Source organism: Vipera berus, assembly GCF_964194415.1.
Source record: "Vipera berus genome assembly, chromosome: 2".
Classification (NCBI taxonomy): Eukaryota; Metazoa; Chordata; class Lepidosauria; order Squamata; family Viperidae; genus Vipera; species Vipera berus.
This window is the reverse complement of record NC_138203.1, coordinates 230,644,094-230,671,718: the sequence shown is the minus strand read 5'-3', so window position 1 is coordinate 230,671,718 and position 27,625 is coordinate 230,644,094. Positions and strand designations below refer to the sequence as shown.

Sequence of the window (27,625 nt, the reverse complement as noted above, 5' to 3'; positions counted from 1 at the left end):
CTAGGAATAAGATAATTAAGGGTACCTTATAATAGTGTTATTCACCAACTGTATAGTTCTGCATAGTAGAAAGATGGCAAAAAGTGGAATTTGAGGAACATCTGAAATGCTAAGGTCTCTTAGTAACTGAATGTACGTCTCATTCTAAATCATGAACCACAAAATCCAACAATTACATTATGGCTCAACTCAAGGCACTTTCACATAACCAACATTTTCAACAACCAATCCCTCCTAAAGCAGTTTGAAACTGAGATGTGATTGTCTTGACTGCAGATCCTGAAACATATAGGACACACACCAAATACCCAGAATTAATCTATGTTCATTCTTTACTTGGCTAACAAAAAAGCACAAAAAACAATACTAAACTCCTCAGTTGCCACTAATCATGGAATAACAAAAATCTCCACAAATTGCAAATCTCACCTGCATCCAAAATAAAAATAAAACTACTACCACTCACTATGAGAGCCATATTTTTCTATGAGATGACTGTGCAAAGAAGCTACCTGCTGGAAAATTGATTTAAATAGTAGGGGTTTTTATTTATTTCAAAGATCAGGTTATGTAAAGAAATCGAATTTAACAACAAAAAGTTTGAAAATAGCTAAATGAAAGAATATCATGCATCAATAAGCACTAACATAGACTAGGTTTAATAGCTTCTGATTCATTACAATACAAATAAATTAAAATCTTGGGATTCTACTAGAGATTTTACATTATTGGCATGAAAGTAAGAGGTTGCTAAAATCATCATCTATTAAGTATGAGGGAAAACATATGGTCAGAGCATATATACTATAGGGAGAGCACAACCAAAGTGCAAGGTTTGGAACTCAATTTCTTGACCTTCACATAGGTGTACATTTTCTCTGACATGAAAATACTCTCTCTTCAGGATACAGCTTTGAAGGAAACTAGGAAGAAACCTCTGAAGTGGCTTTAATCATATAATATTAGATACTTTATCAGGGAGCAGGTTGCTATTAATTCCCAACCTGCAAAGGCTTACAGTTTCGTTGATCCTTCTGAAGGTCTCTACTTTACTTAGAGGTGTTTTAAAATTTTCATTATTAGCCCTATTGAACTCCAGTACTCTCAGAAATTGGCTTTAAAAATCACACTGGTAAGCATCCTTCTGGAGCAGCATCTTCCAGATCAAATAGAAATAATCAGGAAGACTCAGGAGCCCTGTGGTGTAGTGATCAAAGTGCAGCATTGTAGGCTCTGTCCACAGTCTGAAGTTTGATCCTGATGGGGTTCAGGTTGACTCAGTCTTCCATCTTTTGAAGGTCACTAAAATGAGGACCCAGATTGTTGGGAGCAATATGTAAATAATGCTTCAACATTATAAACTACCCAGAGAGTGCTGTAAAGTACTATGGGGTATTATATAAGTCTAAGTCTATTGCTATTACTAAACAACCCCTAGTAAATTTTAACTGAAGCCAATAATTAAATTGACAAATACAGCCCTTCATCAATTCAGCTTCAAGTGGAGTGACTACATGGGTATTGAAAAATTTGGATGTTTTCCACCGGATTTAACTTGATGTATATGGGAAAAATTGAGCATCTGGGGAAATGTTTTTGCTCTGAAGCTTAATAGCCTTCTCATAAATAGAAGAAACCCAGTCTAGTTTTTGCACTCCTGTTAGCTATTCAGTGGCTGAATTTATTTGTTCCCTTTACATTCCAAAGAAATGGACAATGAATTCAAGGTGTTTCAAAGAACTGTCTAGCTTTATTAAGTTTCCATTTATTTGCAGGAAGGACAATCAAAAATATCCAAAGGCTTCTCACCATTCCTCACTTATATTTAAAAGTACCTTTGCATTGCAAAGATAAAAGAATAACATGTTGGCAATTTTACACGAGGTGCTTTTACCAATAGCTTTTTCCATGATATGTACTATTTAAGGTGACTGTATTATGAAAGAAGAAAACAAGACATCAACAGTGCATTCAAAAACAGGATGTTGAACTACCACGGATATCACTGTGGAGAATGGCTGATTTCAATCCAGAAACTAGCAAAACCACATATTTTTTTTAAAAAAAATACTAGCAGAAATAAATGGGCTCAGTGTCCCCAAGCAACTATCACTGCAAGATCAATCAGAGTCCTGGCTCATCTTGAAGCGGTGCAAAATGCTGCAAGTGGAAGTGTTCTCAGCGTTTGAATCTAGACACTGCTCTCACTTCTTAAAATAGCATAAAGCTGGCAAAACAGAGTGTAAGTTAAAACACTCCTATTTCCACTCAGTGCAAAATGGATTCTTAAGTAAAATATAAAAATCCACTTGTATGGCTACACTGCCACCATAGAAGAAAGGATGTCATACTTTTAAATTCTGTTGCATAGTCTGCCTTAGCATAGATGGTATAAAAATATTTCAGATAAGAAGCAAATACATTTGAAATCAATAGCAGTGCACCAGCAAAACATGATCCCTGTGAAAGAATCCATAAAACAAATCATCCTGGCATAAAGTCTTGATGCACATTAGTAGCGTAAGGAACATTACTGCTGAGATCTGCGCTGAAAGAGAACTTGGTGTTAGCAGGAAGTATTTTATACAAAGAGTTCAGCTCACAAAGAGGACATACCAACCTTTGTCTTCTCAGATCTCCAGTGTGAACTTTATTTCAAAACGACACCCTGCAAATGCAAGTCGAAAGTCCAATATTTTTATTTTGATACAAGAAACCATACTGGGAAATTGGAAACAAGAAAGCACCGGTAAATGAAGAACAGGATGCTGAGCTGCTATAGATAGGCCTGTGGAGAGTAATAGCTCTTTAAATCTTACCTTCAGACGTTGTGGGTGCTTCATCACTGGAGGTTTTTAAGAAGAGTCTGGACAGCCACCTGTCTGAAATAGTATAGGATCTCTCCTGCTTGAGCAGGGGGCTGGACTAGAAGACCTCCAAGGTCCCTTCCAGCTCTATTCTAATTCTGATTCTGATACTGTTAGGTTTCAAATAGGAATGCTGATTATTTCAGGGATTCATGTTGCACACATACATTCCTCATTGAAATACTGAAAACTGGGGAGTGCATAAGCAATTTTTTCTATCTCAAAAGAATCTGCTTGTGATTCTTACATAGGTTACAAACAAAATAAAATTATTGAAAGAATGGAAGCAGAGGAGTGGTATGTCTGGATTCAGACATGCGGATAAGTTCAGTTTTGGTAGCAACCCTAACTACAATAAGCTTGCGTCACTTTTGCTTTGTACAAGTAAAACTGTGACAACCAGAACAGAAACAAACTAAGGAGTTTTCTTGCTGACGTATAACATAGGCTGAAAGAGATGAATCTCCAAGTTTGAATGGGAAGCAAGATGGCATTCTTCATTTTTCCTCATCTGTTCTTTCCACTTAAAGATTTCATTAGAGCTGAAGGTTACACCCAACATTTCAGAGCAGGCAACAAAATGATGCAAAGCATTTAAACTATATAACACATGTGGATGGGGCCGGTATTCTCCTTTTTGTTTGACTACCCCCTTCTGGGTTTTTGGTAGGAGATATTTGGGGGTTTAAAAGCCCATTTAATGACTACACTATATTTTTCTGTATTTTTCACTTCCAAAGACAGACTATTCTATTGCTGAACAGTTCTTACCATTAGAACTTTTTCCTGGTTTCCAACTGAAACTTAATTCCTTGTAATTCTGTCCTTTTGCATTAGAGATCTTCAGACACCTGAAGTCATCTATCATGTCTCTGTGGAATCTTTTCTTCTCCAACTAAATATCTAAACTCCATTGGTTCTTTATACATTTTTCCCTTCCTGACCTTGATTCCTTTCCTTCCAGATAGTCTCTTGTTTATCAGCATGCTTTTTGCAGAAAAATCCACTAGCCAGAAATGGAAACAGCATTCTAGGTATGATCTGACCAAAATAGAATAGAGAGGAACTATAGCTTTCCTTGCTTTTGTTACTATGCTCACATACTGCAATGGCCTGCAAACTGAGTTCTGAAAGGGGGATTCTGGGAATCACAGAAAATGAATGACTTTGTCACTTTAACTCAGGAGTCATTGAAGCAACAGCCCACTATCTTCTCTACCGTCAATCCTGCCAAGATTTGCAATACAAATTTATCACACCACCATTAACTCAGCATCAAGCTGTACAGACTTTTTATTCCAATTATCTTTTAGCTGACCAGAGTGATGCATTTTAATAATGTTGCCAAGTTTTGATTAGATTCAACATGACTTCACTAAGAACAGTTTGTCTTGATTAAACCTGTTCCAAGTTTAGTAATAACAATAACTGTGAACTATTCTGTTTATCCATTTCTAGTTATAATAAGGGTTTTTTGACTAAACCCTTAGCTCAGTGTTCAAGAAAGTTTTACCCATGTTGGCTGTGTTCAATTTACATTTTATTCCATTTTATTATCATATTTTTATTATGTTTTATGTTATGTAAGGATTGGCAGTGACCAAAATAAATTATCTTTGTTCTTGACTTCTGCCTCTGTTGAAACAGCCCAGGGCTAGGAATCTTGGTGCCAACATAGAATGTTGAGGATTGCATTTGTGTGCTGCATTCAAATTTTACTGCATCTCTGGTGATCTGTTAAAAAAACTTACAATTTCTTACACCCATTGTATTTTTGTGAACATGGGAGTATCTGCACCTCTGATTCTACTTTTTTCTCACTTCAGATGTTCTGCTATTAGTTCAGTATCCACAATTTCGTCAACTCTTTACCCATTTAAACTCCAGAGAAGCTAGAGAGGTATGCATCTATCTAACCAATGTTCTCGTTATTGCTAGTGTGAAAAAATGATGCTGTCAGTCTGTCCTGTATGTGACGAAGTAAAAGTGAAAATAACAGTTGATGATGAGTTACAGTCCCAGTGCTGCCTTTTGGTTTCTACCATGCCTGTGGATGAAAATGGAAGTGTCAGTTTGTTTAATACTACCAGGCTGCAAAGAGATTTGTTTTTCTTTGCTGCCATCTAGTGGTCTCCAGATTTTTGCAGATCTGTAATTCCTACCAAGGATACCCTATACATTTTGCACACAGGTCCTAGGTTCAGTATTCTGTGTATACTGGAAGGGCAGAAATGTTTATGAATACAGCCAGACAACTATATTAAAGTGCCAACCAGCAGATCTTCAAATAGCAAAAAAAAATACCAGCTTAAATGCCAAGCTTTATTTTGGCTTATTGATAAAGCTAGCTTTTCTGAACATAGATCTAGCATTCTTTCAAGAGTGTTAGACTCGTGTTCATTGACAGCTGGCAGGTCAGAAACACAGAAGAAGTGTTATGAGAAGAATCAAGTGCACTTTTTCAGCTTCACCTTGTACCCCTCTTTGTACCTCTGATTTGTCAGCTAGAATGAGAGATATGGAGAAATATGGGGTGAAGTGGGAGAAAGAAATCAGTAACCATTCTTGATTAGTTCATATTTTTTCCACATCTAATTAAGCCAACAGTGCTATTTCAGTATTATCAGCATACAATCCTAGATGTCTACCAACAGTCTAATATTATCAGGGGCATGACATTGTTTCATAAAACTTTTTGTACCAGATAATTTATTGTTGGTAGTACTCTTACTTGTATCAAAACATCTGTCAAAATCTCCATGATTACAAAAAAATGATGTCAGATAATTTCTACAATCCTTCCCTATTTTTAAAATAAGTTATATATTTTAAAATAATAGAAAACCTATATATGAAAAAACATAATATAAGAAAAGTTATATATGCTTTGTAGAAAGAAAAAAAGAGCTCAAGGCAATATAGCATAGAGGATAGTGCCTAGCAAGTAAATGAAAATGGCCATTAGTGGCACACACATGCCAGCTCCTAATGATTTGGTTATTAACCAAAATCTTAAAGAAGTATGCTAGATTGTTTTCCTGAGAAAAACTGTGCCGAAAAGAGAGAAAATACTACTTCAAACAGGAAGAAATAACAATAGCACTTATATGCCACTTCACATTGCTTTAAAGTCCTTTCTAAGTGGTTTACAGTGTCAGCATATTGCCCCCAACAATCCAGGTCCTCATTTTACTGACCTCGGAAGGATAGAAGGCTGAGTCAACCTTGAGCCAGTGAGAATTGAACTGCTGAACTGCTGGCAGCCAGCAGTCAGCAGAAATAGCCTGCAGTACTGCATTCTAACCACTGCACCACAATTTCTTAGCTGTGGGAAGATGAGGAAAAATGTAACATGCTGAGGTCATCTAATATACACACAATTACCATAGCATACTCATGCCCCATATAGATGAATATTGGGATGACTCTATGCTGACCCAGAAATTAGTTTTATTCAGTGTGAGATCCCTATTGTTGCTATATTTGCACATCATTTGTTGTTGTTGTTGTTAGTTGCGAAGTCGTGTCCGACCCATCGCGACCCTATGGACAACGTTCCTCCAGGCCTTCCTGTCATCCACCATCCTCCGGAGTCCATTCAAGCTCACACCCACTGCTTCAGTGACTCCATCCAGCCACCTCATTCTCTGTCGTCCCCTTCTTCTATTGCCCTCAATCTTTCCCAGCATTAGGCTCTTCTCCAGTGAGTCCTTCCTCTTACATTCCAGGTTCCTATGGAGAAAAAATCTTTACAGCATCGGACTTTCCTTTCACCACCAGACATATCCACAGCTGAGCGTCCTTTCGGCTTTGGCCCAGTCGCTTCATTCTTTCTGGCGCTACTAGTACTAGCCCTCTGCTCTTCCCCAGTAGCATATTGGACGCCTTCCGACCTGAGGGGCTCATCTTCCAGCGTCATATCGTTTTGCCTTTTGGTACTGTCCATAGGGTTTTCATGGCAAAGATACTGGAGTGGTTTGCCATTTCCTTCTCCAGTGGATCACGTTTTGTCAGAACTCTCTGCTATGACCTTTCCGTCTTGGGTGGCCCTGCACGGCATAGCTCATAGCTTCATTGAATTACGCAAGCCCCTTCGCCACGACAAGGCAGTAATCCATGAAGGGGTTGCACATCATACAATTGCAAAATATAATGTGTTGTGTATGTAAATAGTTGCAAACAGGGAAGATTGCAGATTGCAAAGGTAGTGGGGTTTGAGCGGGAGATTCTGTTGCAATCATTGGTTGCCATAAACAAGAAGCGGGAAAATAGTCTCTAACGATTGGTTACAGTTCAAGCAGTTCCACTATAAAAAGGTTGCAACATTTGACAGTTGGCAGTTGACTTGTGTATTCAATAAACTCATTCCTTGTTAAACCACTCTGAGTCCTCGTCTATCAGAACCAAACAATTGGCGACGAAGGTGGGATAGACAGAAGACCAGAGATTTGGCGGAATTGTCGCGCAAAGGCGGCAAATTCGAATACGTGTCAAAGTCAACCGAGCGGCCGCGGCAGAATAAAAAAATTCTCCGAATGGCGCAGATTGGGTCATTGAAGGAATTCGACCCAAACTTCCCCGAAGATTGGGAAGAATACGTCGGACAGGTCGAAGGGTTCCTGCTAGTGAACGGAATCACCGACGACCGGAAAAAAGCGGCAGCATTACTGACGATTTGCGGCACACCGGTCTATCGAGTCGCTGTCGGCCTGTGTCAACCGCAACCGGTCTCAAGCGTGCCGTATGCCGATCTCCTTGCCAAACTAAAGGTCCACTTTACACCTAGGAGATCCGAACTATTCTGGCGGCGCATCTTCGAGAAAAGAAACCAGAGGCCGGGAGAGTCCATACAAAAATTTGTCGCTGCCGTCAGGGAAGCCGCAGTACGATGTAAATACGATAATCTTGAAATAAGAATTCGTGACCGTGTAGTACTGGGCTTGAGGGACGAGCAGCTACAAAACAGAATTATATCCAAACCCACTGGCGATCTGCAAAATGGAAATCGACTCAGGGGCTTCAGTATCAATAATTTCCAGTGAAACCCTTGATAGGATTGAACAAATAAGTGGAAGAAAAATTCCACTTAGTTCAACAAAAATTCAATTAACCGATTTCCAAAAAAGCCCAATTAAAATAAAAGGGAAAATTAGTCTTCGCGTAGAATTTAAGGGATTTAAGGGGAATTTAGATTTAATAGTAACTGAGGGTCATAGGACTAGCCTAATTGGCATTAACTGGTTCCCTGCCCTGGGCATTTGGATCGGGGGAATAAATTCAATAATTAAAAATAAGACCCTCGAATCAGTCTGCAATGAATTTGCAGACGTATTCGACGGATCCCTCGGTAAATACAAAGGACCCCCAATTAAATTCAATCTAGACCCCTCAGTAAAACCTATCAGGCTTAAGGCCCGCAGGGTGCCTTTCGCCCTGAAGGAAAAAATCGAGGCCGAGCTCGAGAGGCTTGTAGGCCAAGGCGTGTTAGAACCTGTTGAGGGTGGTTTGTGGGAAACGCCGATTGTCACACCCCTCAAACCCAATGGGGATGTGAGAATCTGCGCTGACTACAAAGCCACCCTGAACATTGGAATGAAAAAACATGCTTACCCGGTCCCGACGGTGAAGCAGGTCCTCGCCACGATCCAGGACGGCGCCATGTTTGCCAAGCTAGACTTGGCGCATGCGTACTTACAGTTGACTGTTTCCGAAGAGGCTGCAGAAGCACAGACGATAGTTACCCACAAGGGGGCGTTCCGAGTCCACAGACTGCAATTTGGCATTGCAGCAGCTCCAGGCATCTTTCAAGAAGTGATGGAGAGGACCTTAAAGGGCATACCAGGTGTATGCCCTTACTTTGATGATGTCTTGATAGCTGGAAAAAATGAAGAAATACTAGTGGAGCGGCTGGAACAGGTATTGGGAAGATTTAGAAGGGCTGGTTTAAAACTAAAAAGGGAAAAATGTTGCATTGGGGTTAAGTCCACTGATTTCTTGGGGTTCAGGATAGACAAAAATGGGGTCCATCCAACCCCTGAAAAAATAAAAGCAATTAAATTAGCTCCGGAGCCTAGGAACAAGGCTGAACTACAAGCCTTCCTTGGCTTAGTAAACTTCTACCATACATTTGTACCCCACAAGGCTGCCATTGCAGAACCTCTCCACAGGCTCTTAGATAAAAAGACTCCTTGGCAGTGGCAGAAGAAACATAGAATTAGTTTCCAAACGTTAAAAGACATTCTTTCCAGCCAATCAACTGTAACCCACTTCATAGAAAATAAACCAATTTACCTAGCGTGTGATGCTTCACCTTATGGTGTAGGGGCCGTGATCAGCCACTTAGACAACCAAGGAATGCAAAGACCAATAGCATATTATTCCAGGACACTAACCAAGGCAGAGCGGAACTACGCTCAGATAGACAGGGAAGCATTAGCAATCGTGGCTGGAGTTAAAAAGTTCCATGACTACCTGTATGGAAGGAACTTTACCATACTGACAGACCACAAACCCCTGTTGGGACTGTTTACCACAGATAAACAGACTCCCCAAATCATGTCACCCCGGATGCTGAGATGGTCCATTTTCCTCTCAGCATACTCATTCTCTCTTCAATACAGACCGGGCAAGGACATGGGGCACGCAGATGCCCTTAGCAGACTGCCCTTAAACATCACCGAGGGTGACCCTGCCCCAGTGGGACAAATAATGTCCCTACAGGACATCCCTGACTTGCCTCTAACTGCTAAAGACATAGCTGCGGCAACAAATAATGACCACACTTTAAAGAGAGTAATGGCCTGGGTCCTGAGCGGGTGGCCAAATGCCAACCCGGATGAAAAATACATTCCCTATTTTAGAAGGAAAGATGAACTATCAGTTCATCTGGGTTGCTTACTGTGGGGAAATCGCGTGGTTATTCCTGGGATCCACAGATCAGCTATTCTATTAGAATTACATGAAGGACACCCAGGAATAGTACGGATGAAAGCGTTGGCTAGGAGTCACTTGTGGTGGCCAGGTCTGGACAACGACATTGAGGAATGTGTTGCAAATTGCCATTTGTGCCAACGTTCTAGGCCAGAACAACAACACACCCGTACGCATAAGTGGGAGATAGCTAGAAATCCTTGGTCCAGGATTCATATTGACTTTGCTGGACCTTTCCAAGGGTTAACATTCCTGGTGGTGGTTGATAGTTTCTCTAGGTGGCTAGAGGTAGTACCAGTTAGTTCAGTAACTTCAGGAAGAACAATACAGGTATTAAGGGGCCTCTTTGCCACTCATGGGTTACCGGATGTCATCGTGTCTGATAATGGGCCACAATTCACATCTATTGAATTCCAGGATTTCCTCAAGGCCAACTCGATTAAGCACAAGACATCAGCACCCTTCCACCCATCCACCAACGGCTTGGCTGAACGAAATGTGAGGACCACGAAAGACGCCTTAAAAAGAATCATTCGGGGTGACTGGCATCAAAGACTGGCCGAATTTTTGCTGGCCCAACATTCGACCCCATGCGCTGCTACAGGCAAAAGTCCAGCTGAAATGAGGTGGGGAAGGAGGTTGACCACCAAATTGGACAGATTACACCCTGACAGACTTATACCAAGCGCTGAATTGGACATGCCAAATAGAACATTTAAAGTGGGGGAATTAATCTGGGCCAGGAACTATACCCAAGGGGACAAATGGATTCCAGGGGTGGTTACTGAAATCTTGGGTCCCTTGTCGTACATTATTGAGGGGGAAGGGAATAGGATCATTAAAAGACATCTAGATCAGCTGAGAAAGAGATCTAGTGGATGCTTGCCAGAAGATGGGGACCAAAATATATTGGGGGGAAATAGTACATCCAGGTTCAGTAATAACATCATGCCAGAGAGTGAGGGAGAGGAAAGGCAAAATAATTCACCCCCTGGTACTCAACAACAACCATTTAGTCAATTTGATTGGGTAGCGCCCCTGCGAGGTAGGCCAGTGACCACTAATCTTCAAGCACAAACAAATACACAAATCAGCAACAGGGAAACATCAGAGTCGGGTAGCCAAGAGCCCAGGTCCAACAGAGACAATCAGCCAAGCATAAATTCTGAAAAAGGGGTCCCTTGCAGCCAGAGCAATAGATACCCTTCTAGAATCCATAAGCCACCAAAATATCTAAAGGATTTTGTTCAGAAATAGCAACAACTGGGGGGTAAGGGGTGTTGTGTATGTAAATAGTTGCAAACAGGGAAGATTGCAGATTGCAAAGGTAGTGGGGTTTGAGCGGGAGATTCTGTTGCAATCATTGGTTGCCATAAACAAGAAGCGGGAAAATAGTCTCTAACGATTGGTTACAGTTCAAGCAGTTCCACTATAAAAAGGTTGCAACATTTGACAGTTGGCAGTTGACTTGTGTATTCAATAAACTCATTCCTTGTTAAACCACTCTGAGTCCTCGTCTATCAGAACCAAACATAATGTATTAGTTTGGGGCCAGTATGTTGGATTAACTCCATCATTGTAGCTTATTCTACACATCATAGTTAAAAAAAAACTAGTTCAGTGTACTATATGAACCCAGTTTTTATGTACCGTAGTTTGTAGTCCTTCTAAATTTAGTACCTGGAAGTGCCTTAAATGCTGTCTAAGCAATATCGACGTTACACTAGACCTCACAGGATAATGCTGGATTCATTGTATTATTAGGGTCAGGAAACCAAATTTCCAGCTTCTGTGTACCTTTACCTAATTTTATGGAATAAATGATTCTGAAAGGTTTTCAATAGATAATAGGTTATGTCAGTCTTTTACAACTTGATGCTTCTAGAAATGTCACTTCATCTGTCAGAATTCCAATAATGACACAGTTGGGGAACGCTAGGCTAGATTAACACGCAGCCTTCCCCAATATTAGCAGAAATTTTAGCTGTTGTCCATGCATTTCTACAGCATTTATAAAAATATAAATCACTGCAACGGACAGGAAAGAAGGAAGGACAAGTTTTCTACTACAATTTGTAGGAAGGTAGAAAACATATTAACAAAACCAAATGACACTTTGTTATTAACCCATTTCATTTTTCAACTTCAGTAGCAAATGTACTTTCGTCTTTCAAGGTAATATTATTTCTAGTACACTTTCAGAATGACTTGCTTTGAGATCTGGACACATTCTGATGGCAGACCGACACCTTTCAAGGTAACAACTGACTTCAGATCATTTGCACATCTCTATTGGTGTGTGTTCAGAATGTTAACTGCTTGTCTGCCTTGGATCAGGAGTAGGCAACCTTGGCTTAGGAATTCTGGGACTTGAAGTCCATGAGTCATAAAAGAGCCAAGGTTGCCTACCCTTGGCTTGCTTTATCTGTATAGAAGGTTACCAAGTAATAAAAGTATCATCCCACTCCAATTTAGAAAAAAATATAAAATCACTTAGATTTTTAATTGGATATGTTAAAAATTGAAGAATGTACAAACTTTGTCTGAAATGGTATAGGGTTTCCTGCCTTAGCAGGGGGTTGGACTAGATGACCTCCAAGGTCCCTTCCAACTTCTTCTTCTTCTTCTTCTTCTTCTTATTGTTATTGTTATTATTATTATTATTATTATTATTATTATTATTATTATTATTATTATTATTATTATTATTATTATTATTATTATTATTATCTTTTGATAGGAGCAATAAATTAACTCAGAGAATGTCCTAAAAACCATTCTTGTCACGCTGGTGTGTCCAATATCTATAGACATCTTCTTTTCCTCTTATCATTGCCTATTAAAAGCATTTGGTCACCACTTCCGAAATATTAATTGCTCATTAAGAAGCATTGCTGCTCTGTAAGCTGAGCATTGTATTTGTAAGCTTTTCTAATTTATACTGAATATTGTGCTTATTTTCACCTTCCTTTTAAATAGTTGTAAACAACAACGCAACACTAGCGTTAAAAATAAACTATATTAAAACTATCTTAAGAATTAAAAGTTAGATTGATTAAATTAAATTAATAAATTAAAAGTCGACTTTTGAAGCAAATATGACAGTATCTTTAACTGTAACATCAGATTCTTTAGAAGTGACCGAAGTTCAAGAATATGTTCTGGTTATAAGCTGGCCAGCTGCAGCTAAACAATCTTCCAAACTTTTTTTTTTAAAAAAAACGTGAATTCGAATGTGTTGCTGATAAAAAGATCGCCAACGAAAAACGAGGAGAAACGAAAACACGCGACTTCTCCGACGCTCCTCCCCAAGGACGGAACAGAAAGTCTGGGGTACAATTCCCGCCCGGCGGAGGAGGAAGGTTGCGCGCAGAGCGGAATATCACTGCGTTCCCGGGGTTTCCGCTCCCCTGTTCTTTTCTCTTCCTTCCTTTCTCCGCTCTTGCCGAGATCCCGGATCCAAGATGGAGTCCCTGAATAAAGCGGGGCAAGAGATGAGCCTGGCGGCCTTAAAGCAGCACGACCCCTACATCACCAGCATTGCCGACGTGACCGGCCAGGTGGCCCTTTATCGCTTCAGTCCAAAGGCCAACGAATGGGTGAGTGGCCTCGAGGCAGAGGAGGGTCTTGATAAATGCGTGGTTTCCAACACCGCTTCCCACGGCGGTGCCTTAGCGGTTCGTGGGGCGCCTCCGGTTTCTTGCCGCCGCCGTCGTCCCTCGACGGGGCGAGCCTCTTGCTGGGTGGCAGAAGGAAAGGAGGACGACTCTTTCTAGCCCCAAGAGCGAGAACCCCAAGGTGCACAGAACCGCGCTTCAAGAGCTCAGAAACACACCCACTTTCTTGGTCGGGGGGGGGGGGTGTCGCCGTTTATCGTTCACCTAGTTTTCTCTCTCTAATTGTGTTTTGTGGTGTTCCTACAATTTGTTTTTGTTTTGTGGTAAATTAAATGGGGGTGGGGGGCAGGGAATGAAATAAATTGTATTGAAATACACAGCTGGAGAAATCGCTTCTTTCCCCTATCCCTTTGTAGGAAGATGAACCAATCTCTTTATTTTATTTTATTTTATTTATTTTATGAACTTAAATATAGTACATTGCTGTAAAAGGCATACATTGAATTTAAATAGCACACGCTAAGAAAGAAATTAAATTTAGTGCAATTCTTGGCTAACTTTTTCTTATTCCTCTAGTCCAGTGTTTTTCAACCTTTTTTGGGCAAAGGCACACTTGTTTCATGAAAAAAATCACAAGGCACTCCACCGTTTTCCGCACCATTGGACCTCCCCACGGTCGCTACACGAACGGTCGTAAGTCGAGGATGGCCTGTGTTCTCAAGGGGTTGGACTAGATGACCTCCAAGGTCCCTTCCAACTTCTTCTCCTTCTCCTTCTCCTTCTCCTTCTCCTTCTTCTTCTTCTTCTTCTCCTTCTCCTTCTCCTTCTCCTTCTTCTTCTTCTTCTTCTTCTTCTTCTTCTTCTTATTATTATTATTATTATTAGCCTCTTTATTTTATTTTATTTTATTTTGGGGCTTTTGTTTGTTTGTTTTTGCTGTGAAGGAAAAGGAAAGCTTGCATTTCTTTTTAATTTATCTTTCTGTATTTTCTTTTTTCTCTTCTTTTCTTTCTTCCTTCCTTCCTTCCCTCTCTTCCCTCCCTCTCTTTTCTTTCTTTATCTTCCTTCCTTCCTTCCTTTCTCTCTCCCACTTTCTTTCCCTCCCTCTCTCAATTTCTTGCTTTCTACTTGTTGTGGAAACTGGAAGCTACTTGCATTTCTTTTTAATTTTTCTTCCTGCTTTTTTTCCTTCCTTCCTTCCTCCCTTCCTCTCTCTCTCTCTTTCTTTTCTATTCTCCTTTTTTTCTTTCTCCCTCCCTTTTCCCCTTCCCCCTTTCTCCTTTTTTGCCTTCCTTTTTTCTTTCTTTCTCACCTTTACCATCAAAAGCACTTCACTCCAGAAGGGGAGGGGAACCCCAAAGGTTTTTAATTGCTTTGGTCCAAAGGACATTTTATTATGCAACGTATCAAAAGGACAGGTTAAAAAAAAATCAGCCATGTAATTTTTCAGACGCAAGCAAAGCCTCCAAGAGCGAAGCGGTCAGATCCCTCTATTTTGGGCTGGGGCGAGAGGTCGCGGCGAGCAAAGAAAGCGGAGCCAGGCAGCCGACCAGGCGGGAGTCTCGCATCCTCAGCCGCGCGGGGAGTAAGGAGTAAGCGGCGCGTGCTGGGGAAGAAGAGCTTTTTCGAACGTTGCAGGCAACCAACCACGCGACAGCTCAGGCGAGCCAGGCTGGCCGCCCGTCCGTCCTCTTTCGATAAGCGAGCCGGTCGCCTCTCCCCAGCTTCTCTCTCTTCAGCAAGAGACCCTCCGAAGCCAGAGAAGGGGGCGGAGCTACGCTGCCGTGGAGCCCTGGTGCCTAGAGAGGTCGAGCCCACTTCTTTTCCCGGGCTTTTGCTTCCAGCGAAGTAGGGCCGTCAGCTTAGCCAAGGCTCCGGTGCCCAGCGCTCCCCGCCAGAGAGTCTTGCAGCGCCGCTCCGCCCGTGGCTGTTCCTCCCCCTCCTCCTCCTCCTCTCACCGCTGTCTCCTAGGTCAGTGTTTTTTCAATTTTTCCCACGGCACACCAGGCAACATCTCGCGGCACACTAGTGTGCCACGGAACAGTGGTTGAAAAACACTGCTCTAGTCTAGAACGTTTCTTAAAGTGTGGTTCCAGGACTCCCAAGTCCTCAAAATCAAAATTATTTGCCAACTTACATTGAAAAATAATATATTAAAATCCCATTATTGATAGTGTGGTAAATCAGTTTGGTGTGGCTGGTTTGGCAAACTTAAATGCTGCTGGTTTTAATTGTTTCCTTCTCTGTACTGCTGCTCTGAACAAAGTATATTTACATGAAAATAGAAATATATTTTAATTTATTTTAAATGTATTTTAAAAATGAAATATTTGCATTCATTTAGTAGTTTGAATAGAATAATATTATTTATTAAATCTGTATGCAGTCTAGTTCCCAGTGATTTTAAGTTATGTTATTAGAATCTCTGTGTTCTGCCTATGAAGACTGCCTTGTTTGAAATAGGAATAACCTCATTAAAACTGATCTGGGACTAAAAGTTATTTGAAAGGTTATCATATGAGACGTTTTTGTACTGCAACTTTTTGATTTTGGAAATCAAGAACTTTTACTGTAACAGTGGAAAAATTTTTGTTCTGGATGCTTAGAGATTCTTGTTCTTCAGTTTTCCTGCTGGCTAGTTTTAATTTGAATGCTGTCTAGCAAACCTTGGCCAGTTTCAGAAGGCCTAAGCAGGATGAGATCTGTTTAGTACTTAGATGGGAGACCACTAAGACGTTTAAGTTAGAATGAGAAATCAATTTTTTTTAAAAAAAAGAATAGGAGAACACAGTGGCAAATGTGCTCCATAGTGTTGCCAAGAAAATAAACTGTGTTGATGTCAGCCCCAGAAGCTGACTATCACTTAATAGGTTCATTCCTTTCTTTGAAGTTGCCTTTGATAATCATAACAAGCATAAAATCATCTATTGTACAAACTATAAAATATTGTTGATGATCTCTTAGTTGTACATCTACATTTTTCAGACTCTTGACTTCTTAATTTTATATTTTCTCGATTTCTATCTGTACACTTTGTCCCTGCAGTGAATAAAGTGAGCAATATAGTATGGTCACTCACATGAAGTCTTGATGATGAAAGCATATATTCTTTTTCATGTGTCAGATTTGAGTATGACAATTTATTGCTCTGAGATACAACATTGTGTGACAGAAACTTCTTTAAATTTGTAATCCATCAGCATTAGCATTTTATAGTGACTTTACTTGGAAAAAACCAAAAATGTGTTAAATGTTTAACTTTGCTACTGATAGTATGATTAATATTAAAAATTACACAACTTTCTTTTACTAATATGCTTGTAGACGTTGCTAGACTAATAAACAACGTAGATTTATTTATTTATTTTTTAAAAGGCTTACTATTACAAAAACCATGACTTTATATCATTAATTTGAAGACTGTAATTATAAACTTTTGTAATGGTATATTTTCCAAGTCAACTATTATGCAGTCAGTATTTCTGAAATTATTTTTAGTGTAGGTATTAATGAATTGTTATGAGGGTGAATCTTTGGATTGTTCTATCCTCTACTGTTGAATTTAATCAATCCCATTCATTATGTCATAGTTATAATTTCTTATTTAATGAAACTTAGGAATGTATCAAATGACCTGCTTGAATTAATTTGATAATGTTTTCCTTTGTTATAGGAGAAGACTGACATAGAAGGTACCTTATTTGTTTATAAAAGGTAATGAAATAACTTTCAGGAATAATTGGATTATAGTAGAACATAGTCTGTGATATTTGTCTCTTGCAGATATAATATTGCATTTACTTAGGGCAATTAAGCAGTATTGCATTATTCGTAATCAGTGCTGTGGTTGTATAATGTGTTGAAATGAATCCAGAGATGCTGTGTCTCTAAATAGTGGTTCTGTTTGGCAATGGGCATTTTTAAAACTTAGTATAAAATCTTTGAAACTATACTTCTGTTTGCACAAAGCTCTACATAGTCAACTTCCCTCCGTCCAGTGCGCTCCCACAGAGAGGGCCTCCTCAGGGTGCCGCCGATCAAAGAATGCCGATTGGTGGCCCCCAGGGGGAGAGCGTTCTCTGTGGGCGCGCCAGACCTTTGGAACCGCTTACCGGTTGAGCTCCGGATGGCCCCCGACCTTCGCTCCTTCCGGCGCGATCTTAAAACCTTCTTTTTCGAACAAGCTGGCCTGGTCTGATGGGATGGGGTTGGGTTTTTATAAATAGCTCTAATTTTAAGATGTATTAATTATTATGGGCATAATGGTTTAATCGCTTTTAATTTTTGTATTCAGTTTTTTACTACGTATTGCCCTGTTCACCGCCCTGAGTCCCTCGGGAGAAGGGCGGTATACAAATTAAATTATTAAATTATTATTAAATAGTCTCTTGCAGAAAGTCTCAAGGATTGTTCGTATGCAAACTATTGCTATTTATCTTGCTCTCTGTCTTTTCTTCATTTTTCAACTTGCTCTTCAATGGCACTTTGAGAACGCTGCGACTGTCAACCTTTCTTCTGCTTTTGCAGACCAGTTTATCCATAATCTGTTTCCCTTGAAATAATAGGTCTGCTTCACCTTACCATGGTTTTACAATTGTAAATCGATTGAATATGCACAACTTGGTTGAGCCCGTAAACAAAGACTTGGAGTTTCAACTTCATGAACCTTTTCTTCTGTATAGAAATGCCAACTGTAAGTATGCATTTGAATATATTATTTAGGAAATACCATTTTTAGAAGTTTAGAAAATTTCTCCTATTTAAGTGCAGTAAAATCTCAGTTTAACACTTCTCATTTAAAGGATTTTTGGATTTAGTGCACAAATTTGACTTCACAAAAGCCACTAAGTATGAAATCTGTCTGAACAATTGATGTATCTGTGTGATTATGATGATACAAATTTATGCAAATGACATTAATGTTTAGTAAACATATTTATGAAACACCTTTCTTTCAAAGGGTATGTTGAGTCAGAATTTTACTGTTTATGTGTGACATGATGTTGGACAGCAACTGTCAAAGTCAGGAGGAGGACTCAAGTAGGGGAATTACTCTGGACTCAGAGTAAGAAGGCAAGGTCTAACCCCCACCCCCAGTCCCCTTTTGAGCCTTATCTAGTATTTTCCAGGTGAAAACTGCCAGTCTGGGGAGATTCCTGTGAAATAGGCCTCGAACGATAAGTAGCTAATTTGAACATACATGTGTAGGTCTGGTTATTCACGCCTGACACACAACGAGAACAAGTTAACACTCAATTTAGGTTGAATGGATGCAATTAGTTGAGGAAAAAATTAAATCTTTGAAAGTATCACAATGGAAAGCCTTTACTCTGGCTCAACATCATGCCATTCCGTGAGCTATCCTTGCAGACCAACAGGAAAATTACCTACCTAGAAAGACAATGCCCCTATGACTCTGGATACATAGAAACAACAGAGTATGTACTCCTCTAGTGCCTGTATTACAGAGACATTTGTACTAGTTGTATGCAGTTTTATTAATGCATAAATACCCAAGATGCACAAGACAATTCTACGTCTCCCTGCTGTTTGTAGATACTAAACCTGCTACAGCATATAATATTACCAGGTTCTGAACAGCAATGTTTAAATTCTGTCAGATGATGACCTGTGCCATAAATTAATCTTAATGAGCAGTTACTTCATTATTCAAGTGTATTTTTGTATATGACAGATTTAGTTTGCCAAATGCTAACTTTGTGTTCCTTTACATCTGCTTAATGTTTCTATCCCTCATTTTAGATTTTTTTACTCTTGATTTTTACAGTTTTTATATATTTAACTTTTTAAAAATTAGCGCGCGTACACACACACATATATCTTTATCTTTTAGTATTTTTAAATCACCAATTGTTTGTACCCCACTATCCTGATGCTGGTCTATGACTAATAAAGATTTGATCTGAAAGTATTGTTATGCAGCAGGCAAATAGCATATACCTCATATATGGTAGTACCTCTTTTAGTAACACACTGACAGAGTGTTTTCCAGATTTAACTGGAATTGCTATTTTAGTCAATTCATTAGTAACTATTTGTGTAATATTTTAAGAAGCCTTGATTCTGAGTATATGTCTGAATAATTAATTTGGTACTTGTTTATCTAAAGTGCCTTTAAAATTGACTTATATTTTAAAGCCTGCTTCTACTTTGATTTATTTTTAATTTGCTAAAGATTGCAAATATGTTGACACTGAAGTTCCAGGATAAAATGGAGTTTAAATTGATGCACTGAACTAATGTGTCAGCAGCCATCACTGTGATCTATTGAAAACTATTTGTCTTCTTTCTTTGATAGTTATGTTTAGGACAAATCCATTAGCTCTTGGCTTTGATATCTATTTTAGACATACTGTATGTTTTATTTCATCATGCTTATACCTCTAGATCAGACATGTCAAACACAAGGCCCGGGGGCCGGATCCGGCCCGCGAAGTGGTTTCATGCGGCCCACAAAGCCATCCTGGAAACAGTGAGGGAACGGCCCCCACTGCCTTGGCCCTGGCCCAGAGACCCTCCTCCTGCCAGAGACCCCCAGATCTGTCCCACTCCTGCCCAGGCCCCCATAGGCACCCTTGATGCGAAGGATGTAGAGCTGGCCATGCCCACCCAGTAGGCCATACGCACTCTAGCCATGCCCACCCAGTAGGCCACGCCCACCCAGGCCATACCCACCCGGCCCCCTGAGGGCAACCGCAGTGCTGATGCGGCCCTCAATGAAATTGAGTTTGACACCCCTGCTCTAGATTAAGTATTCTTCATACTGAAATGCCATCTAGGGAATTTAGGGTTCCATATTCTGATACCTTTACCTTCCAATACAGTACATTCATTTCTGCTTCATAAGATATTAGTAAATAAAGCAAAAAATATTATGGTTCTGGTGGCCAAAATCAGGCCAAAGGGTTTTTGATCAGCAGAATCCTACTGAAACTTGCATGGAGTTTATAAACTCCAGATTAGCCTTTATTCAGCTTCTGATTGAAGTTGGATTAGTCAAACCAGATAGTTCTAGTCTTCTTAAATGAGCTCTTCTATTAGGTGCCCTTGAATAAGTGGCTTCACATATTGAAACTACATCTCTTCCAGGTGCTGGATTTACCAACACATTTTCTGTAGAAGATTATTTCTACAGTCCTAGGAAGAGATCATCTAAAGCAGGAATCTTCAAACTTGGCCCTTTTATGACTTGTGGATTTCAGCTCCCAGAATTTCTCAGCCAGCATGCCTGGCTGAAGAATTCTGGGAGTTGAAGTCCACAAGTCATAAAAGGGCCAAGTTTGAAGACCCCTAATCTAAAGTGTTGGTTGTTGCATTTGGATATGTATTGCTTTTTCACATCCATGAGCTAAATGGCCTGCTAATTATGGATAGAATAAATTCTGTTCTTACCCATACCTTATTTCCTTTGAACAAAACAGGCCAGAAAGATTTGCCCCTGCTTTTTAACTTTTTTTCAAATAAACAACCAGTTCAGACTCAGCCTTTGGTTATTCTGGTTTCTGCTACACAGACTTTCACTAAGTATGTAAAACTATACTTTTAGGGTGTTTTGAAAAAATAGAGAGTATGTCTATTTCAGAAAATCCATAGGATCATAGGCATAATAATGTGCTTTGCTGGTCAGAAGCTAGGAAAGCCACAATCGGGTACAAAAATATAATGTGAATATTAGCTCCTGCAAACTTGTCCTCCATAAACCTAATTTTTAAAAAAATCTTAGATCATTAATCACACAACCAGCAGAGCAGTAGCTACATGGAGAACTAGCCTGAAAGTGAAATGTATTACATTTGAAACCTGGGAGAATGACACTACAAAGGGCAAAACTCTAAATCTTTCCAGGAGAAAACCGTGACCAACCTTTACAAAAAAGATTGTTTCAACACTGAAATTGCAGACAACTCTTAATTCTAGCAGAATTAGAAACTGTCCCCCACAGGAAATATAAGACATCGGATTAAGCATCCTTCCCCAAATGATCTGCATTACTTAGCTCTAAACTGGCAAACAGGAAATGATAGCCATGGAAATTAAAAGTTCCTAGCATATTACCATGAAGAAACATTTCCTCTCAAGAATCTCACAGAAGAGTTCCAAAAATCCCAATTTAGCTAAAACCTCCAAATACATAAGAAAGACAGCTTTCTGCACCCTAACAGGTTACAGGATTTTCAAAGAACTCACGGGATCTTAAGCAGATCCTATACGGACTTCATATATTGTTTGGCAATCCCCACTTCTGAAACATTGCCCTGGGATGCAGGGGGGAAATATCTGCAGGACCCCTGATCAGTACCGTAGTATTGCCATCCCAAAGCCTGGACAACCAGAGTACTAAATAATATATAGTTTTTGTATGCTTAGTTGGAAGTAAAGCTTATGGTTCAATGGGATAACTTGTCTCTTAAAAAACAGATTGAAACTAGTGTTACGACCCAGAAATTGCTGTGTGATAACTATATATTTATATTTAGGGAGGTTTATTTTGTTTATTGGCTATACTTCAGGATTTTTAAAAAAATATATTTGGCTTGGCATATATTTATGCTTTTCTGGTTTAGAACTGAATCACTTGCCCTTCCCAACTGATTTTTTTTTCTTCCTTCCCTTTGTTTCATTCATCCTTTTTCTTCAGTCCTTACATTTTTTTGGTTTTTAACCCTCCTAATCTTCCTCAAGCAGTTATACTTCATATTTTTCTCTTTTTAGTGATTGACATAATTCATTTTGCTGATGCTTTACATTTTTATTCATCCTGTAATAGTTTTTTTTAAAAAAGATAATCACTTCCTTCTTTCAAATATCTTCCAGTGTTAATTTACAGTATCTGGTTTTATGACAAGAATGACTGTCATCGAATAGCAAAACTCATGTCTAAGTAAGTACCTAATTTTTAAATATAATTTAATATAAAAATTGAAAGAAAATGAATAAACATGCTGAGGTTATTTTTAGCTTTATTTCATCTCACTGCAAAATTGTTTTTTGCATGTTTTTTTTTGTTCTCACCTTCTAAAGGTGCATTATGACTTAATATAATACATTATGACAAAAATACATTGTGACTTAATGTTTGGAAGAAATAGTCAAATTGTAATTCTGTATCCCACATTTGAAACTAAGGTATGATTTTATGTCTGCGGGAGATAATTTAAAATCACAATGAGTGGTAGCACTGAATGACTGTTTATAATTATATTGATGTTTTTAATCTTAATATAATGCTCTGATAGTCTCTGGAAATGGAGTGGTATATAAATTGTAACTTCAAACAACTTAGTCTTAAAAACGCCAGATACAGATGTTCCTCACTTTCCTGCATTGTCATAATGCTTTGAATTCTCAGGAAACATTCAGATATTTAGCACATAAAGGATATTGTGATTTTTCAAAAAATATGTAACCAAAGTTTTTCTAAAGGAATACATGCTTGTTTTCAGTCAAAATCATTTAAAGAACTGTCCATGGAGGTTCTCATTCACCCAGGTCATGGTTGCCCCAAAGGTGCTTTTATTTTAAAGGCAACTGGACTTTCTGGTTTTTCTTTAAGGTGTTTCACTTCTCATCCAAAAAGCTTCTTCAGTTCTAACTAACTGGTGGGGAAAGGAAGGGATTTATACTCTCTGCATTTGGCCAGTCATTAACATTCACTCTTGAGGGTCATTGAAACAACCTAAGATCTAATCTGTCCTCAGGGTCACCTGATTCAGAATGCAAACAATGGCAGAAACCTGTTGGGACTGGGCTGCATTGTAAAGGAGAGGATAGTGTGGTGCTAAGAGGGGCATGAATGGTGTGGGGCCATATCCCTTCCCCTCTGTTGAGAGAGAACTGTTCATTTTTAACATAGATAAATCTGTCAGTTTCTCTTCCATTTTTCCTCCTCCTTACAACTTTTGCAATAAGTGTATAGTAAAATAGCAACTTGATCTGTGTGTACCTGATCAGGTGTTGCTAAATTGTTATTGTTATTAGATTTAATGTAGAAGCCCATTCCAGTTAACCTATTCCTTGCTTGTAATGTAAATAACTTAAGCTTGTAGTTATATGCCTGTATATTTGGTCACTATTTCTAGCTCACATTATTCTATCTGTTAACTGTATTTTAAATTTATCCGTTACATCTGAGATGAAGTTGGCCTTTTTCAAAATAACCTGAAATATTTTATCAAGCTATCTATCACAATCTTACCCAGCATATTCCATTTATATCCCAGTGCAATCCAAAATGATTCTCATTGGGATATAAGGCCATCTTGTATTCATTACATTAAACAGTTCATCATTTTAATGCCTGTTCAGTTTAATAAGATCATTTAAAAGGTTTTGCTGCCTTTTGTATTTTTATCATCCTAAATAGTTTGGTGTTATGTTCATCCAGATATTTATTTATTTTATTACATTTATATCCCGCCCTTCTCCGAAGACTCAGGGTGGCTTACAAGCTTAGCAGTAGCCTTCATTCTATGTATATGCCTGCTTGTTAGGGCTTTCACACACACACCCAAGCGGCATTATTACAAAGTCAGCTTATTGCCTCCAACAATCTGGGTCCTCATTTTACCTATAAAGAACCTAAAACCCAGTATAAACCCTTATATGCTTTCTTCCATTTTGAGAACTGTCTATTTATTCCTACACTGTTCTTTAACTAGGAAATAATGTCCCTGTAAGTTTTTGGTGAAGGAATTTGCCAAAGCCTTTTGAAAACAAGTCACCTGATTGGAGTCATTACTTTCTTGAGATTTTCAGAGATGTCTAAAGGGTTAGTGAGATTGAATTTATTACAGAAGCCATATTGATTTTTCTCCAGAAGGGTTTGTCTTTCTATATGTCAATTTAACTGCTTTCTACCAAGGATCCTGAACTGCCCTGCAGTTGATTATGTACCATCAAGTCAAAATCAACTCTTAGGGTTCCACATAAAGCAGCACATTAAGGATCTTCATGTGATTTTATCTGTAATTTAAGAAATGTTTCTTTCTGAATGTAACTTTAATTTTTCTTAATAATGTCATTTATTCTTATTACCAGCGTTAGTGACCTTTTGAGTAACATGTTGCCTTTGCACTATATATCGTACCTGAGTTTTTATTTTAGCTTTGGAATGGAGAATGTTAATCCACTTGTTTTTTTTATTTTGGGTTGTTTTCTACAAGCCCTTTTATTTTTAGAAGTATTTCTTTTTGAAATTGAATATGACAGTATGAAAGTTTCATAACAACCCTACTAGTAATTGATAGATTTGGTGTGAGGAATTGATGAAAATACACATATGATTCCCTTGACTGTACTTCAAACTCTTAATCATACTTTCACTGTTGGGGATACTCTATCAATCTGATGATATATAATACCTGCAGTGATGTAGTAGCATACAAATCTAATGATACAGTGTGTTTATGTAATTTATTTTATTTATTTATTAATTTAATTTATATACCGCCCTTCTCTCAAGAGACTCAGGGCGGTGAACAGGGCAATACATAAAAATTAGATACAAAAGTTAAAATTAGATTATTAAAACATAATTAAACAATGCCCAGAGATAATACAAATTTAAAATTGAAGTCGTTAATAAAAATCCCACCCCGTCCCATCAGGCCAGGCCAGCTTGTTTAAAAAGATAGGTTTTAAGGTCGCGCTGGAAGGAGCGGAGATCGGGCGCCATCCGGAGCTCAACTGGAAGATGGTTCCATAAATCCGGTGCACCCACAGAGAACGCTCTCCCCCTGGGGGCCACCAGTCGGCATTCTTTGACCGGCGGCACCCTGAGGAGGCCCTCTCTGTGGGAGCGTACTGGGCGGAGGGAAGTTGACGCCGGCTGCAGGTGCTCCCCAAGGTATTCTGGACCCATGCCATGGAGGGCTTTGTAGGTCATTACCAACACCTTGAACCTCACCCGGAAGACAACTGGTAACCAATGCAGCTCGCGGAGCAGAGGTGTAACACGGGAGTATCGGGAGACTCCCAATGCAACTCTCGCGGCTGCATTCTGTACCAGTTGGAGCCTCCGAGTGGTCTTCAAGGGTAGCCCCATGTAGAGAGCGTTGCAGTAATCAAGACGAGAGGTCACGAGCGCATGAGTGACCGTGCGCAAGGCATCCCGGTCTAGATAGGGCCGCAACTGGCGCACCAGGCGAACCTGGGCGAACACCCCCCTAGTCACAGCTACAATATGATCTTCTAAGGAGAGTTGTGAGTCTAGGAGGACTCCCAAGTTGCGAGCCCTATCTACAGGAGATAAAGACTCACCCCCCATAATGAGGGGTGGGATATCCTGAATATCCCGAGATGCCGGTACGCACAGCCACTCCGTCTTGTCAGGGTTGAGACGAAGCCTGTTCCTCCCCATCCAGACCCGGACCGCCTCCAGGCACCGGGACATCACGTCGAGGGCATCACTGGGGTGGTTTGGGGTCGAAATGAAAAGTTGGGTATCATCAGCATACTGATGATACCCAACTCCAAAACCACGAATGATCTCACCCAGCGGTTTCATGTAGATGTTGAACAGAAGGGGCGAGAGGACCGACCCCTGAGGGACTCCACAAGCGAGAGGCCTCGCGGTCGACCTCTGCCCTCCTGCCAACACCGACTGCGAGTGTCCCAGGAGATAGGAGGAGAACCACTGAAAAACCGTGCCTCCCACTCCCAATCCCCTGAGACGCCGCAGCAAGATACCATGGTCGATGGTATCGAAAGCCACTGAGAGGTCTAATAGGACTAGAACAGAGGAGTATCCTCTGTCCCGAGCCCTCCAGAGATCATTCACCAGCGCGACCAATGCCGTCTCCGTGCTGTACCCGGGTCTGAAGCCCGATTGGTACGGGTCTAGATAATCCGCCTCATCCAGGAGCAGAGGGAGCTGATGCGCCACCACAATCTCAACAACCTTCGCAAGAAAGCGAAGGTTGGAGACCGGACGAAAGTTATTCAAAACAGCCGGGTCCAAGGCAGGCTTCTTGAGGAGAGGTCTCACCACCGCCTCTTTCAAGGCGGCGGGAAAACTACCCTCACTCAGAGAAGCAGATATAACCGCCTGGAACCAGCCTCGTGTCCCCTCCCGGGCTGCATAAACCAGCCAGGAAGGGCACGGGTCCAATAAACATGTGGTGGAGCTCAGCCTCCCCATGATCCTGTCCACTTCCTCCGGAGTCACAGGATCGAACTCCTCCCAGGTGACATTGACAAGACCGCTCATGTCCTGATCGTCCGATACTGCCCAGTCGGAGTCCAAACCGGTCCGAATCCGAGCGATTTTGTCCGACAGATGTTGACTAAATTCCTCGGCCCGCCCCTGCAAGGGTTCCCCACTAACCTCCTGATTTAAGGAGGGAGCGGGTCACCCTAAACAGGGCGGCCGGGCGATTATCTGCGGACGCGATGAGGGCAGCGAAGTAGTTAGATCTCGCTACCCTCATCGCTGCGAGATAAGACCTAATATGGGTTCTTAGTCGCAATCGGTCGGATTCAGATCGGGTGGACCTCCAAACGCTCTCTCCGACGCTTCATCTCCCGGAGCTCCGCGGAGAACCATGGAGCCCATTGGGATCTGCGCCGGGTCAGGGGCCGCAAGGGTACAACTCGGTCAAGTGCCTCCGTGGCCGTCCTTTCCCAGGCTTCCACTAAGGCATCTGCCGAGCTGTGAGCTGAGGAGGCAGGTGGGGACCCCAGCGCTGCCTGAAACCTCTCAGGGTCCATTAAGCGTCTGGGGCGGAACCATCTAGTTGGCTCAACAACCCCACGGTGGGGAGTGGCAAAACGGAAGACCAGCCGCAGGAGATGATGATCGGTCCATGACAGGGGCATAACAATTGGGGAGCCCCCACCAAGATCATCTAACCACCGACCAGATAAGAAAACCAAGTCAAGGGTGTGACCTCCCTCATGAGTCGGTCCAAGAATTACCTGCGTCAGGTCCATGGCCGTCATGGAAGCCATGAACTCCCGAGCTACCTCAGATGCTCCTCCCAGGGATGGTAGATTGAAGTCTCCCAAAACCATAAGTTTGGGAAACTCAATCACCAGCCCTGAGAGGATATCGAGAAGCTCAGGCAGGGCTGCTGCTACGCGACTAGGCGAAAGGTACACGAGCAGCAAGCCCAACTGCGCCCTGGGACCAAACCTCAATAAGAGAGATTCACACCCGACTATCTGAGGAACGGTGGCCTCCTGCGGACATAA

General features: G+C 40.6%; 1 protein-coding gene across 1 annotated transcript in view; it reads left to right on the top strand.

Moving 5' to 3' along the window:
* The first annotated feature begins 13,249 nt into the window (after window positions 1-13,249).
* DCP1A (decapping mRNA 1A) overlaps window positions 13,250-27,625 on the top strand; it is a 33,457-nt gene continuing 19,081 nt past the window's right edge. Inside the window, exons 1-4 of the mRNA XM_081316846.1 lie at window positions 13,250-13,396; window positions 17,088-17,128; window positions 17,980-18,107; window positions 22,250-22,316. Coding sequence (XP_081172972.1) covers window positions 13,262-13,396; window positions 17,088-17,128; window positions 17,980-18,107; window positions 22,250-22,316 — 371 coding nt within the window. The 5' untranslated portion in view covers window positions 13,250-13,261. The remainder of the gene's footprint in view (window positions 13,397-17,087; window positions 17,129-17,979; window positions 18,108-22,249; window positions 22,317-27,625) is intronic.